Below are 15,746 nucleotides of genomic sequence, written 5' to 3'. Positions count from 1 at the left end.
GTGCCATTGCACTCCAGCCTGGGCAACAGAGCAAGGCTCAAAAAATAAAAATAAAAAAATACACTTCCTTGGCGCATCTCAGGTCAACTGAGTCAGAATATTTGGAATGAGACTTGGGTGTCTGTGTTTCTAATCAGGTGCTGGGATGGGTGACTCCCACATGGGCTGAAGTTCGAGGACCTCTGAGCTAGAGAGTACCTGCCTTTGGAATTCAAACGACTGATGTGGACTGACGGTAGTGGTGGTGATTTAACAGCCATTGAAGGTACCATTCTCTTCTCCTTGCTAGGCTCAGGTTTCTTTTCTTTTTCCAAATGGGGACTCACTATATTACCCACGCTGGTCTTGAATTCCTGGGCTCAAGCAATTCTCCTGCCTCAGCTTTCTGAATGGCTTGGATTATAGGCACGAGCCACCATGCCCAGCAAGGCTTAGGTTTTCATCTGTAAAATGAAGGGCCCTGGTAGGGGTAGGAATTTATTACTTAGCTCTTCCTCTGAAAATCCTTATCCCTGGGATACTCAGTGATCAGCAGAGAGACCTGGAGGAATAGCTTTTATACTGGAGGTCTGCATTATCCAAAGAAAAAAAGTAAAAGTCCACTTGGGGGAATATGCTTATGATGCGGATCAAGCTTAACAGCATGTTTTGGAGGGATAAGAAGTTTCATCAGGACAATCACAAAAAATAAAATGTGTTTCCTCTTGGAGTTAGCAAACTTTATCTCTGCAACTACGTACTAATTCTCAAAAATTTTTACATTTCTACATCTTTTTTTTTTTTCCCCCAAGACGGAGTCTTGCTCTGTTGTCCAGGCTGGAATGCAGTGGCACAATCTCAGCTAAGTGCAACCTCCACTTTGGGGATTCAAGCAATTCTCCTGCCTCAGCCTCCCGAGTAGTTGGGATTACAGGCATGCACCACCATGCCCAGCTAATTTTTGTATTTTTAGTAGACGGGGTTTCACCATGTTGATCAGGCTGGTCTTGAACTCCTGACCTCAGGTGATCTGCCCACTGGCATCCCAAAGTGCTGATATTACAGGTGTGAGCCACTGTGCCCGGCCCATCTTATTTTTTAAAACGAAAAAAGAATGGAGTACTGATGGTGGGGTCAAGATACACTTTTGACAAAACTGTCCAAGAATAGTCTATGCCATCCTTTACTTTGACTTGCAGGAGTATCACAAAGGAGGTAATTTTATGAACATTTTAAAGGTTGTTACCTATCTTTCCAAGACTTCTCTTAATCCTTTGAGAATCAAACCATTATATTTTGAGGCACTTTTGTCATTACCATGAAGACTCTACTCAGGCCAGGCGTGGTGGCTCATGCCTATAATTCTAGCACTTTGGCAGGCCTAGGTGGGAGGATCATTTGAGCCCAGGAGTTTTGAGACCAGCCTGAGAAAAATACAAAAAATTTAAAAATTAGCCAGGCATGGACACGTCTGTGGTCCCAGCTACTTGGGAGGCTGAGGCAGGAGGATCACTTGAGTCCAGGAGAGGTTGAGGCTGCAGTGAGCTGTGTTCATGCCACTGCACTCCAGCCTGGACAACAGAGCAAGACCCTGTCTCAATTTTAAAATATATATATTCTCCTCAAATGTTACCTGGTCTCACTGTCCTGTATCTCTGTATGTGACTGATTCTCCAACACCACTCTCGCCAACTCCATGAAATCCTGTAAGACTTAGAATTACTCTCTGTGAAGTCCAGTTGATCTCTGAACAACAGTTTGGACTCTGTGGGTCTATTATATGCAGATTTCTTTTTTTAAAAAATTTTTTAGAGATAGGGTCTCGCATTGTTTCCCAGGCTAGAGTACAGTACAAGCACAATGAATAGTTCACTGTGACCTTGAACTCCTGGACTCGAGTCATCTGCCCACCTCAGCCTTCTGAGTAACTGGGACTATTGGTGGATACCACCACACCTGGCTAATTTTTAAATTTTTTGTAGACACAGGGTCTCACTACGTTGCTCAGGCTGGACCTGAACTCCTGGCCTCAAGGGATCCTCCTGCCTTAGCCTCCCAAAGTACTAGGATTACAGTCATGAGCCCCTGCACAGATTTTGTTCAATAAAATAACAGTGGTGCCTGCCTCTCCCTCCTCCTCCTCCACGTTTTCTGCCTCTGCCATCCTAGAGACACCAAGACCAACCCCTCCTCTTCCTTAGATTATTCAACCCTGAGACAGGATGTGAAGACCTTTATGGTGATCCACTTCCACTTACTAGTAGATATATATTTCTTTCCTTATGGCTTTCTTATTTTTTTATTTTATTTTATTTTTTTGAGACGGAGTCTTGCTCTGTCACCCAAGCTGGAGTGCACTGGCCAGTTCTCAGCTCACTGCAAGCTCCACCTCCCGGGTTCATGCCATTCTCCTGCCTCAGCCTCCCGAGTAGCTGGGACTACAGGCGCCCGCCACCTTGCCCGGCTAGTTTTTTGTATTTTTTAGTAGAGACGGGGTTTCACCGTGTTAGCCAGGATGGTCTCGATCTCCTGACCTTGTGATCCGCCCGCCTCGGCCTCCCAAAGTGCTGGGATTACAGGCTTGAGCCACCGCACCCGGCCTATTTTTTTATTTTTGAGACGGAGTCTTACTCTGTTGCCCAAGCTCGAGTACAGTAGCGTGATCTTGGCTTACTGCAACCTCTGCCTCAAAGGTTCAAGTAATTCTGCTTCAGCCTCTTGAGTAGCTGGGACTACAGGCATGCACCACCACGCTTGGCTAATTTTCATGTTTTTAGCAGAGACAGGGTTTCACCATGTTGGCCAGGCTGGTCTCAAACTCCTGACCTCAAGTGATCCACCCGCCTTGGCCTCCCAAAGCGCTGGGATTACAGACATGAGTCACTGTGCCCAGGCCCCCTTATGACTTTCCTAATAACATTTTCTTTCCTCTAGTTTACGCTATTGTAAGAATACAGTGTACAAGATACAAAATATATATTGAAAATATGTACTGACTGTTAGCAGTAAGTAACTACTAATAGCATATTACTGGTCAACAGCAGGCTATTAGTAGTTTTTAGGGAGTCAAAAGTTATACACAGATTTTTCAAATGTGCAGGGCAGGGGGTGTTGGTGCCCCTCACCCCTGAGTTGTTCAAGGATCAACTGAATTTGTCTTCTGTTTACACTGCACTGTCAGGCATTTATAACATCCAACAATCAGAGACAATTTGTCCATCGGCAACCCTGACAGGGATAATGGGAAGAGCGGGTGGGGAGGGAAGAGCTTTTGCTTTTTGTGCTCTGCTGCCTTTGGCTTCTTCTACCACCTCTTAACAGCAGGAACCTGGGATAATAAATACCAAGATCATGAGGACCTCACTCCCCAAAGCAGAAATAGGGTGTGCGTAGACAAGAGGTGAGCATCTGTCTGCAGAACTGGAATCTTTTTCCACTCTGCTTTTCTTGGCTGCTGAGAAAAAGTCTCTCTACAAATGCTTTTTCACACTGTGCCACAGCTCCCACCTGCCCTTCCAGACTGCAAAGCCACCCAGCAAGAAACCACAGACAAAAGCCACTGGTCAGGTGACGCTTTTTAATCGGCTGGTGGTGTCTTTAGAGAATATCAAGAGTCACATGTGGGCCACAGCAGAAAGCAGAAGCCCAGTACTCAGGGTGAGGCCTTGGGGGAAACAACAGGCTGGGCGGGAGGTCAGCGATGGCTGAAGAATCCCTGAGGATGGTTGTATTTAAATGGCTTCATCCTGCTGGGACCCCTAGAGAAATAGGAGAATGGAGTAGTTAATAACACACCTTCCAGGCTGATAAAATAAATTATGGTTCATTCACACAAGAGAAAAAAAAAAAAGAGGCAGAGTTATATGACACAGAATGTTATGAGAAAAGCATACAGCAGAACAACATATAAGGTGCGATACTATTTTCGTAAAAATGTCTTTTTGTGCTTGCTAATGAGTGAACACAAACTTGGAAAGGCCCTCACTGACAGTGGCACTTCAGGGACATAGCTTTGGGGACCCTCACTTTTTAGGATTGTTCCTTTTTTTTTTTTTTTGAGACGGAGTCTCTGTATCGCCCAGGCTGGAGTGCAGTGGCACGATCTCAGCTCACTGCAACCCCTGCCTCCTGGGTTCAAGGGATTTTCGTGCCTCAGCCTCCCAAGTAGCTGGGATTACAGGCATGCACCACCATGCCTGGTTTTAGGTTGAGGTTTAGTTTAGGTTTCGCCATGTTGGCCAGGCTAGTGGAACTCCTGGTCTCAGGTCTCTTGCTGCCCATGCCAGCACTCAGCATCCTGGCCGGAGAGCCTTGCCTCTCACATCTACCAGCCATAGAGTTAACTGGATCTGAGTCACTGAAGGAGCACCTTCCCAGGAATGTGGACAGAGGAGCTCAGCCTGGAGACACAATAAAGCCCTTCAAGAATGGGGTCCTTTGGCCGGGAGGCGGAGGTTCCAATGAGCCGAGATCATGCTACTACACTCCAGCCTGGGCGACAGAGTGAGACTCCATCTCAAAAAAAAAAAAAAAGAAAAAAGAAAAAGAAATGGGTCCTTTGGGAACCATTGGAGAAGAGGAAATAAATGCCGGCTATGTGAGTTCCCACCCTGGAAATGTGTTAAAGTGGGCTGGGCAGGTAGGAAGAGCTGAGGTCTTCAAGCGCTCTAGGGAGAGCAAGCCCTAGAAGGTGGCCACCAGCTCCACCTCCCAGCAGCCACTCAGAGCTGGAACTCGTTATTATGAGACAACACAATGAACCAGGCCAGTGGAGGTGTCAGATGAGGTGAGAGGATGCTGGGACTGCTTCTAGGGGCTGGAACTGGCTGTCCGAGAACAAGGTGAGGGAGAGGTAAGGCACTGTTTAGACTGACAGGGAACAAGGAGGGATGTCCTGATTAGAAACTGATTAGAAACAGATTATCACTCTTCTTCCCAAACACTGCTCCTCCCCAACCTCGCTCAGAAGGGAAGGGACGCCTGAGCAATGAAATCTGCAGTTTTGAAACTGACTCTTAAAAGAACATGAGTTAGGGAATGAAAGGAAAATAAAGGACCCAAAACGAAAGAGAAAGGAAAAGGAGCTGGAAGTGCCATGAGCCCAGACCCTCTGAGTACCAAGCTGTCAGGAACTGCTGGCATTTTCCAAGTCCCAGTCTTGTGCCAGGAAGCTTTACATGAATTACTTCTGAATCATCATGAGCTAAAAGGTATTACTTCAACCACTTCACTCTTCAGAAAATGGCAGTTGGGCACAATGGCTCACGCCTGTAATCCCAGCACTTTGGGAGGCTGAGGCAAGCTGATCACTTGAACCTAGGAGTTTGAGACCAGCCTGGCTAATATGGTGAAACCTCATCTCTATAAAAACATTTAAAAATTAGTTGGGTGTGGCAGTGCATGCCTGTGGTCCCAGCTACTAGGGAGGCTGAGGCGGGAGGATCGTTTGAGCCCTGGAGGTCAAGACTGCAAGGCTGCAGTGGGCTATGATCGTGCTGCTGCACTCCAGTCTGGGCAAGAGAGTAAGACCCTGTCTCAAAGAAAAGAAAAGAAAAAAAAAAAGTGGGGGGAGGGCTCAGAGCTAAGCAGAAGTGACTCTTTTAAGGTTAGCAGCAAAACAGATCTGCACTCCTCTGTCTTACTTCGAGGCTGGTTCCTTCTGTGCCACCTGACTGCCTAAGCTGCGGTTCTCACGGAAAGGACAGTACCCTAGAAAGACCACAGCAGACTCCCTGCGGACAGGCGAGCATGCACACAGTTTAAAAAGCTTATTTGGACAGCAAAAAGCAAACAAACTCTATTGTTTTCCACAGAAAGTACAGAAAATAAAGTTCAGCCAAATCCTCTTGGCCTACACCTGGCATTGTTTATGTGGTTGGGTGACCCACCTTCAGGAGGTGTTGGTGAAAAACAGGTGGACCAGGGTGACAGGTATGGGCTTGAAGGGGAAGTTTCAGGAAGAAGCAAGCTCTCCCCAGAAAATGTGGCTCTGATCTCTGCCCCACATCACTGTGAGAAGTCACCAGAGCCTCAGACCTCCCCTCACCTGAAGAGTCGCAGACACATCTTCTCCTGGGGAAATTCCTTGGGCCCTTCCACACTGTCGTCATGGCTCTCGGTCTCCAGGTAAACATCCAGCAGCACACACAGCCGCTGCAGCTGGTTGGTCAACAGCTGGTGGCTGGGCCAAGGGCCACACAGCTCCTTGTAGCACACATTGACTTCACCCTCCATGGCCTGTGCGGTGGGAAAGCCAGCATCTCAGCACTACCTTCCTGCGTTTGGGAGACCACAATGGCCGGCCTTCCATTCCTGGATGGGCCTAAGCGCTGATGCCTCTGCAGGAGGTGGGCCATCAGATCAAGCTAGACTGGCTTGTCCTGAGGCCCCCTCATCAAGGCAATGAGGTCTTCCTGATTTTGACCCATAACTTTCCCTGCCTCGTATGCCCACAGCCAGGAAAACAGAGGTGTGTAGGGAAGGAGTCTCAAAATAAGACCTAAGTCAGAAGATGTTGATTAAAAACGTGTTCCATGGCATATTTGATTTAGTAGCTGCCACAGGCTGCTACTTAACAGCTGCAACGCTGATTAACAGCTACAATGCTGATTAACAGCTGCAACGATGTCATTCCTCATGTCATTCCAGTGCTTCTATAATGCTTCAGAGCTTATTCACATTTTTTTTTTTTTTTTTTTGAGGCGGAGTCTCATTCTGTCGCCCGGACTGGAGTGCAGTGGCCGGATCTCAGCTCACTGCAAACTCCGCCTCCCAGGTTTACGCCATTCTCCTGCCTCAGCCTCCCGAGTAGCTGGGACTACAGGCGCCCGCCACCTCGCCCGGCTAGTTTTGTATTTTTTAGTAGAGACGGGGTTTCACCGTGTTAGCCAGGATGGTCTCGATCTCCTGACCTTGTGATCCGCCCATCTCAGCCTCCCAAAGTGCTGGGATTACAGGCTTGAGCCACCGCGCCCGGCCTATTCACATTTTTTTATAGGAGCCCAAGCCAATAACCTTTCAAGTAGGTATTTGTTCTTACTCTCTAAATGGGGAAACCTGTGAACCCCAAGGTAAGCAAGTAGGTCTGGGCTCTTTCCTCTATTACACCACACAAGCTCCAGCAAATTCTGCAAATCCTGGCACAACCTTCTGTAATGGGAATTAAGGCAGTGCCCAAGCCTTCAGCTGCAGTGGGTTCTGCCACAGCCACCTCCCCCGGGAGCTTTACCTGCTCCTCCCGTCATCCCCAGCTGGGTCTTACCCGAATGTTGTCATCGTTGCTGTTGGTTTTCTCCCCTTTCCAGTTCAAACAGAGCTGGAAAACAGGTGGGATGGAGGAGTAGCCAGGGTTCAACACCACAGCGGCCTGCAGTTTGGCTGGGAAGAGAGGAGAGAGGAGGAAAGCTCAGTTCTAAGACCCAGCTTACCAGCCATGGCAGCCTCCCCACTGCACCCCTGAGGCCAGCTCAGATGTCTCCTATTAATCTGAATGCTGCAGAGCACATTCTGGTACCAACTGTTCTAGAATGTCCTAAGTAGAATTGCCAGCTTGCAGAATGTGAGGTCCTATAATTGGTCTCTCCAAGGACTTTGACATATTTACTGTGCCACAAAGCTGTGGATTCCCCAGAGTCTGGTCCACCTTAGCTTTCTCCACGTGTTCTATTTGCTACTTTGATAGAAGTTTAATTGTCATTTCTTTATTTGCTAGCAAGCTAAGGAATTCTCCATGTGAAAGCTTACTATCTAATTTTTCAACAATATTGTGTATCAACTGTTACATCAAATATATTTTCTCTATTTTCATTTGATTTTACCATACTTTGTTACACAAAATTCTTTTTTTTTTTTTTTTTTTTTTTGAGAACGGGGAGTTCTCCGCTCTGTCACCCCCCAGGCCTGGGAGTGCAGTGGGCCCGGATCTCCGCTCACTGCAAGCTCCCCGCCCTCCCGGTTTAGAGCCATCTCTCTGCCCTCAGCACCTCCCAAGGTAGTCTTTGGGACTACCAGGCACCCCACCACCCACGCCCGGCCCTAGTTTCTTGTGTTTTTTTTAGTAAAGAGGACGGGTTTCACCGTGTTAGCCAGGGAAAATGGTTCGATCTCCCTGACCTCGTGAATCCCGCCCATTCTCAGCCTCCCAAAAGTGCTGGGATTACAGGCTTGAGCCCCACCGCGCCCGGCCACAAAAGGTCTTTATACCTTGCAACATTAGTACGAGTCCTTTAACGTATCCCAGGCACTGTGGTAAACCCTCTAGCTCTAGACACCTTTTATTTCATCCTAACAATAATTCTATGAGTTAGGTACTATTATCATCATCCTCATTTTACACATAAAGAAATGGGCTCTGACAGAAACTTCTCTACCATCAAATAGTTGGAAAGTAGCAGTGCTGAGTTTAAACAGAACTGGCTGATATCAAAGCTGTGTTCATAATCATTAAACAAAATATTTCTGTTTTTGAACATATTCATTTTTTCTCTGGTGAAAGCCTTTGCCTTTTTCAACAGGAGGACATTTATGTTCTCAAGTGGGATAGGTTTGCCACTTCTTTTTAGTTATTTTTTGCAGGGGAGAGTTTAACTCTCTGACCACTAGTTATTCAGGTAACAGAGGACAGGAGAGGGGAGGTTAACATAATTCTTCCCTAACAGTCAGAACATTAACTAAAAAGTTGTGGCCAGGCGTGGTGGCTCACACCTATAATCCCAGCACTGTGGGAGGCCGAGGCGGGTGGATCACAAGGTCAGGAGATCGAGACCATCCTGGCTAGCATGGTGAAACCCTGTCTCTACTAAAAATACAAAAAATTAGCCAAGCGTGGTGGCAGATGACTGTAGTCCCAGTTACTCAGGAGGCTGAGGCAGGAGAATGGCGTGAACCCGGAGGGTAGAGCTTACAGTGAGCTGAGATTGCGCCACTGCACTCCAGCCTGGGCGACAGACAGAGCGAGACTCTGTCTCAAAAAAAAAAAAAAAAAAAAGTGTGTGGTGGGGAAAGGATGGAAAGCAAATGCATAAAATCCAAATAGTGGTCACCTATTAGGAGAAAGGGAATAAAGTGGGATAGGGAGGCCTCAACCGTATCTGAAATAATTCAGTTTCTTCTGAATGTTTTTTTAGAAGACATGAAGAATAGAAAGAGAAGCAAGTGGGGTAGTGAGGACAGAAACTCTGATACCAAAGAGTTCAACTTTCCTTACAGTTCTGGAACTGTCTTAGAACTATAGACAACTTCCTCAGCTCAGCACCAAGTCTTGGGGGTGTCAGATCCCACGGGCAGTGCCAGACTTGCTGCACCTTGGGTGGAACAACAGCACAACAGCCGAAACACAGCATCCCAGGACTTCAGCAGGGAACCCTGGCAGAGTCGGATGCCATAAGAGGTATGAAGAATCAGAGCTTTCGATGCCTCTGAAGTGAGAACAAGGACTGCAGAAGAGGGAGGGAGGCCCTGTGACCCTGCCCTTTACAACCTGAGGGTGACCCCTCAGCCCTGCTATGAAGAGGGAGAAAGAGGAGATGTCTGGTGTAGAGAGCGGTGAGGGAAAGAGCAAAGAGCTCAGGCTCAGCGCTCAGACTGGGCTTGCAACTAAGCCCGAATTTCCTCCCAAGTAAAATGGAAATGACAGCAACCCCTAGGACTGTAGTGAGGGTTCAGTGAGACAGAGCATGTGTGTGACTGTGTTGCAGAATGAGTCCTTGCTGAACAGGCTCTCACGATCATTATTATCTGTTAAGTCCTTGCAGCAGGACTCCAGGATCTTCTGCTTTCTTTGGGCAACCCCCGAGAGTGTTTGATTCTTGGCAGCGACCTTTGTCTAGAACCCTTGTAATAAGCAGAGCAATTACCTGTGCCCCTTTCGATGAGTGCCATGTAGTAGAGATTGGTGTCCCCAGCCAGTCCTGCATCCACAATGTCTTTGGTGAAATGCAGCTCCTAGAAGAGGTACCACAGACAAGAAGTGAACTGCTGGCTCCTCTAGTTAAATCCCCTGCCCTTCCAACGAGGTGGCAGGAGCTGGAAGGTGACATGGTCCTGTAGTCCTCAGGACAGTAAGGGTAACTTTTCACTCCTTCACCTACCATGTAATCCTCGTGGGCAATTGTCACCCATTTCACCAGGCGAGACACAACCTTGGCAGGGAAGAGATACTGGCAATCACTGGTAACTGGCACAATGCCATGTTCTAAAGAGAGCAAGACAGGTGACGTCACAGGTAGAAATCAGGTGCCACAGATGGGTAACTAGCATCCTCCTGGGGCTCTCTGAAGGGCTCAGATGGCCCGGCCAGCTATCCTGGTACACCTGGCACTCAAGTACCCAGGTCAACATGTGCCAGGAATGCAAGCATGTCAACCTGACCTTCACCCAGTGCTATGTGCTTGTGGCCAGATCCAGTGCCAGCACTTACGGTGCTTTCTCTTTAATGCAAATGATAGCCTGCCAAAGAAAAACCCCTGCAGTCAGAACTAGGGAGGATGACCCTGCAGCAGTTGACTGTTAATTAGATCAAACAGCCTAGAGGCCTGCATTTTCATAGCTGACCTTGATGGAGGAAACAACTGAAGTGTTGTGTGTCAGGGAGAAGAGCCAGAGAACTGCTCCAGGGTAAATTCCTGCTGGCATTTCAATAAGGAAATACACCAACAGAGTAAGCGCTGTCCAGAATGACAAGCTCCCAACCTTGGGACAAAACAAACTCAGCAATGCTGATGGGGAGGGAGGCCTAATGGACCAACCTCGGTGCTCTGGAGAGATCAGCAGCCATGTGGAGTCCAAGAACTGGTGAGGAGTGGTCTCCAGATGTGTCCTGGAAACCCAGTGCCTTTCCTGACAGAGACTGTTTTTTTTATTTTTTTACTTTTTATTTTGAGACAGAGTCTCGCTTTGTTGCCCAGGCTGGAATCTTGGCTCACTGCAGCCTCCACCTCTCGGGTTCAAGCAGTTCTCCTGCTTCAGCCTCCTGAGTAGCTGGAATACAGGTACACGCCACCATGCCCAGCTAATTTTTGTATTTTTGGTAGAGATGGGGTTTTACCATGTTGGCAGGCTGGTCTTGAACTCCTGATCTCAAGAGATCTGTCTGCCTTGGCCTCCCAAAGTGCTGTGATTACAGGCAAGAGTCACCGTGCCTGGCCCAGAGACTCTTTTAGATCAGAAAAATCTTGACCCCAGCCCCCTGCCACTGTAAGTACCTTGAACATGGTAAGCATGTGACAACCATTTACTGAGTGAATAAACTAAAAGAAACCCCCAAATGCCACCACCTAAGTCAGTGGCTCATCATTAACACTTGGGAGCTTAGAAGAAAACATAGGCTCAGCCTCACCCTGGGGAACACCAGGTCAGTAGGACTTGGGGAAGGGATATGCGAGTCGCTCCCTGGACAGCCATATTCAAGTAAGCTGACTGTGAGCCACAGAGCCAGGGGCAGGGGTTCACCGTGCTCAGTTCTTCTCCCAGCACTATGCTCCGTGCCAGGTATGAATCAGGATCTCATTAAATATGTGTCGAATGCACATCAAAATCTGCAATGCATGGCCTAGGATGAGTTGTCCCTGACCAATCCACAAACCTGTGCTACCCAGTGGCTCTGTGCCTCCACTGTGAGGCAGGACAGCACTGATGGCTCTAAGGGGGAGCTCAGCCCTCTGCTTGGACAGGCCTGGAGCTCTCCCCAGTGCCTCTGCCAAGATGCCCACTCTGTAAATCCAGGAATCCAGGTCTTGTATTTGTCATCAGGATTCAAGTTTTAAGTGAAAGGCTAAGTTGTTGTCCATGTGTTATCTGAGTGACTCTTAAACCACCGCCCCATCATCAGCTTACCTAGCGATGCAAACTGTTTGTGGAGGGCCAGGCGGGACTGCACCCTGGTCTTCAGAAGTTTCATGGTGGTCTCCATGTGGCTGGCGCTCAGCGAGTGGTCAGCAATCACTGTTTGCTGTGAGGTGAGTGACAATGAGACACACACACGAGTGCTCCCCCATCCCTTCCTCTGGGCACCATCTCTCTCCTGGGACCTGCCTGCCTGCGGCAGCCTGATTTATCCATGCCCCAAGATGGGTACTTTAGACATGGCAGGGTTTATCTGTTATGACAGGCCAGATGCTGAGTCCTGGCAGAAACAACACAATATGCTGGGTTCTTGAAAAGCTGTGTCCAACTCCAGAGGAAAGGCAGGCTTCTGCTAAGGGGCCAGGCCCCCTGGATTTCTGCTCATGCCTCGTATTTGGCACCTGCACACAAGAACAAGGGCAGCAGAGCCTGCAGCCATGAGTCCCAGAGCAAGGACTCAAGCTACCTGGGTCTAGAAGGCTACTAGGCTCACAGAAAAGGCAAAAGGTACCTAAACTCTTGTAAGTCTAAGACATTTTAGTGTCCTGAGTGGACAGAAGACAGGTCACAGCTCTGAGGGGACATGTTCTGCCAGTTCAAAACTCCAAAGGCCATGACAGGCCTTTTTTTTTTTTTTGAGACAGAGTTTTGCTCTTGTTGCCCAGGCTGGAGTGCAGTGGCCTGATCTTGGCTCACTGCAACCTCTGCCTCCCTGGTTCAAGTGATTCTCCTGCCTCAGCCTCCTGAACAGCTGGGATTATAGGCACGTGCCACCACACCCAGCTTTTTTGTATTTTTAGTAGAGACGCGGTTTCATCATGTTGGCCAGGCTGGTCTTGAACTCCTGACCTCAGGTGATCCACCTGCCTCGGCCTCCCAAAGTACAGGGATTATAGGTGTGAGCCACCACGCCTGGCCTGGCCTTTCTAGAGTCTATACAGGAAGAGAGGCAGTAAGCTCCTCAGCCAAGCAGATGAGATCAGTGTACAGACCTGGGGCTGCTCTTTGGGGAAGTGGAGGCCACCAAGCTTCTGTACCCACAAGTAGGGGTGACCTAGCTCAAGTACATAGTCGCTCAAAGTCAGGATGCTGCAGAAAAGAAAATAAACAAAATTGTGCTGTAAGTCATTTCTGCTGTGGTCCCACGATACAGCCCTCCTCCAATCCTCCCATGCCCCACAGACCAGCCAGTCCTGCAGGTTTGCCCATGTTTACAGCCAGGCTGCTGGCAGAGCCCTTCCACTCTGTCAGTTCCCTACTGTGAATTTCATCTCTCTCATATTCACTTTCCTCTTTTTTCCTTTTCTTCTTGCAGCCTCAACTCATAAGCAAATATCAAATACAAAGGCAGTGTACTAATATCTTTATTGGTCTACCAATTTAGAAAATATTTTAAAAATTAATCCTCGGATAATCAAAACGTCAGACATTTTTATTGTATCACGTATTATTATGCTTCCAGAGGGGTTTTCTGTTTTCTTTTGTTTTGTTTGAGACAGGATCTGGCTCTGTTGCCCCCAGGCTGGAGCGCAGTGGCATGACCATGGCTCACTGCAGCCTCAACCTCCTGGGCTCATGCAATTCTCCTACCTCAGCCTCCCCAGTAGCTGGGACTACAAATGCCTGCCACCACGCCTGGCTAATTTTTGTATTTCTTGTAGAGACAGGGTTTTGCCATGTTGCCCAGGCTGGTCTCGAACTCCTGAGCTCAAGGAATCCACCCGCCTTGGCCTTTCAAAGTGCTGGCATTATAGGCATGAGCCACCACACCTAGCATGTTTCCGAGTTTTTATCCTTCCACCCTTTTCTGTGATCTCCCTTTGCCTTGTAAGCAAGAAAGAACAAGCATTCCCTTCCTATCCTCTGGGTCACCTCTGGCCCTAAAAGGTCTCTAGCATTTAGCTTGAGCCACCAGAGAAACTCAGAGGTAGAGAGCTAGGAGAAGAGGAAACTGCTGACTCACCCAACTTTATCAAACTGATACTGATTGGCTGGATTCGGAGTTTTCTTTCCATGATCCCCAGGATACAAGCAACTCAGGACTGAGTCAGGAGACAGCAAGTCACTAGAAAAGGAAAAACAGTCCACAGTGAGAATGCAGCCAACATCTTTCTTCAACATAAGCTTGGGCATTTCGGGATGGTAATGCCACATCTCACTGATGCCAGCATTTATTGAAGGCTTTCTGCGGGGCAGACCCTTTATATGCTTGAGGTCACTGCATCCTTACAACCCTATAGGGAGGATTATCATTTCCATTTTATAAAGGAAAAACTCAAAGCTCTAAAAGATATGGCTTGTTCAAGATCACACTGCTAGTAAGTGCTAGAGGTGGGTTTATACTGCCTGATCAAACAGACTAGTACTCTTAATCATTAATTTTTAAAAACTCATCCCTTCAAGATTTATATGGTGCCCAAGGCCTTACCTCAGGGGAGCAAAGTCCCATGACACCAGCAATAGAAATCATTTCAATTTTCATAAAAGCAGAACAGACCCCTTTCTGCTACAGAAAGAACAAGTGTGCAGCTTTGGTGCTATGTCTATCTCACTTTGACCACATCTTATGCTAATCACAGAAAAAGGTCCCTTGTACGTTCCCAGAAAAAGATACAATCACATACACTGGAGACAAGGTGACCCAGCGCTATGAGCGGACAGAAATAGTGATGCTACTGCCACCCACCTGGGATGGTTCGGGCACAGTTTGTCACTAAACGTGACAAGCAAAGAAGAGATAATGTGGGAGGGTAATGTAGTAATTTTATCACAAAGGATGACAAGGCCCATTCTTTCCCTGAACCAAAGGGGGTCTCCCCCATCTTTGCATGAATACCATCAGAAGCAACTTGGGCAGCACGTGCCTATCCTGCGTTTTGGCCCCAGCATGCCTTCAGGAACTCCACGCTGGGGCAGTGGAGGCTTCCAGCTCTTCCCTACTCTGTCTCACTGAGTATCCCTGTTCCCCAGGGTCTTCGCCCCCTTCATCGCCTCAAATGGAGAACTGACTACAAAACAAATAAAACGTTTCAGTCTTTTAGCAAGTGTTTAGGGACTATTACTAACACACTGAATCAATCTATTAGTAAATAAATAAAACAGAACTAAAACTGCCCACGATGAAGGCTATTAATTGACAAAACCTGAAGAAGGAATCAAACCTTCTTGGCAAAATTTATATCTGCAACATGTGGCTCAAGACAACTGCACTTGGTAAAAATGAACATAAAAGGAAAGGCTATTTATAGTCATAAAAATATAACACCAAAACAAAAAAATTTCTCAACCAGTCAAATCTTATAAAATTTTGATAAAAAATAAGGGATTACAAAAACCTTAGTGGTCGGGTGCAGTGGCTCACGCCTGTAATCCCAGCACTTCCGGAGGCCGAGGAGGGGAGATCACAAGGTCAAGAGATCAAGACCGTCCTGGCCAAAATGGTGAAACCCCGTCTTTACCGAAAATACAAAAATTAGCCCAGCATGGTGGCACGCACCTGTAGTCCCAGCTACTCGGGAGGCTGAGGCAGGAGAATTGCTTGAACCCGGGAGGTGGAGGTTACAGTGAGCTGAGATCGCACCACTGCACTCCGGCCTGGGCGACAGAGCGAGACTCCGCCTCAAAAAAACAAAAACCAAAAAACAAAACATTAACTCTTAAGACTAGCCTGGCCAACATGGCAAAACCTCATCTCCACTAAAAATACAAAAATCAGCTGGGCATGGTGGCGCATGCCTGTAATCTCAGCTACTTGAGAGGCTAAGGCAGGAGAATCATTTGAACTGGGGAGGTGGAGGTTGCAGTGAGCCAAGATCACACCACTGCACTCCAGCCTGGGCGACAGAGAGAGATTCCTTCTCTAAATAAATAAATAAATAAATAAATAAATAAATAAATAAATAAATAAATAAAATGAAATAAAAACA

The 15,746-nt window shown here is 47.5% G+C and overlaps 1 protein-coding gene across 6 annotated transcripts in view; it reads right to left on the bottom strand.

Moving 5' to 3' along the window:
- Positions 1-3,539: 3,539 nt before the first annotated feature.
- The window catches only part of THOC5 (THO complex subunit 5), a 42,599-nt gene continuing 30,392 nt past the window's right edge, over positions 3,540-15,746 (bottom strand). For 5 of the 6 annotated variants that reach the window (XM_017855573.1, XM_017855579.1, XM_017855575.1 and 2 more), the window contains 8 exons: positions 13,784-13,885; positions 12,813-12,909; positions 11,812-11,926; positions 10,068-10,171; positions 9,834-9,921; positions 7,241-7,356; positions 6,026-6,216; positions 3,543-3,737 (listed from right to left, as the gene is read on the bottom strand). In XM_017855573.1, coding sequence (XP_017711062.1) covers positions 3,674-3,737; positions 6,026-6,216; positions 7,241-7,356; positions 9,834-9,921; positions 10,068-10,171; positions 11,812-11,926; positions 12,813-12,909; positions 13,784-13,885 — 877 coding nt within the window. In that variant the 3' untranslated portion in view covers positions 3,543-3,673. Of the gene's footprint in view, positions 3,738-6,025; positions 6,255-7,240; positions 7,357-9,833; positions 9,922-10,067; positions 10,172-11,811; positions 11,927-12,812; positions 12,910-13,783; positions 13,886-15,746 lie in introns of all 6 variants that reach the window. The other variant, XR_001882146.1, reaches the window with a different exon arrangement.

This window comes from Rhinopithecus bieti, unplaced genomic scaffold (assembly GCF_001698545.2).
Source record: "Rhinopithecus bieti isolate Rb0 unplaced genomic scaffold, ASM169854v2 scaffold_36959, whole genome shotgun sequence".
In the NCBI taxonomy this organism is placed as follows: Eukaryota; Metazoa; Chordata; class Mammalia; order Primates; family Cercopithecidae; genus Rhinopithecus; species Rhinopithecus bieti.
The sequence above is the reverse complement of the archived record's forward strand: the minus strand, read 5'-3'. Positions and strand labels throughout refer to the sequence as shown.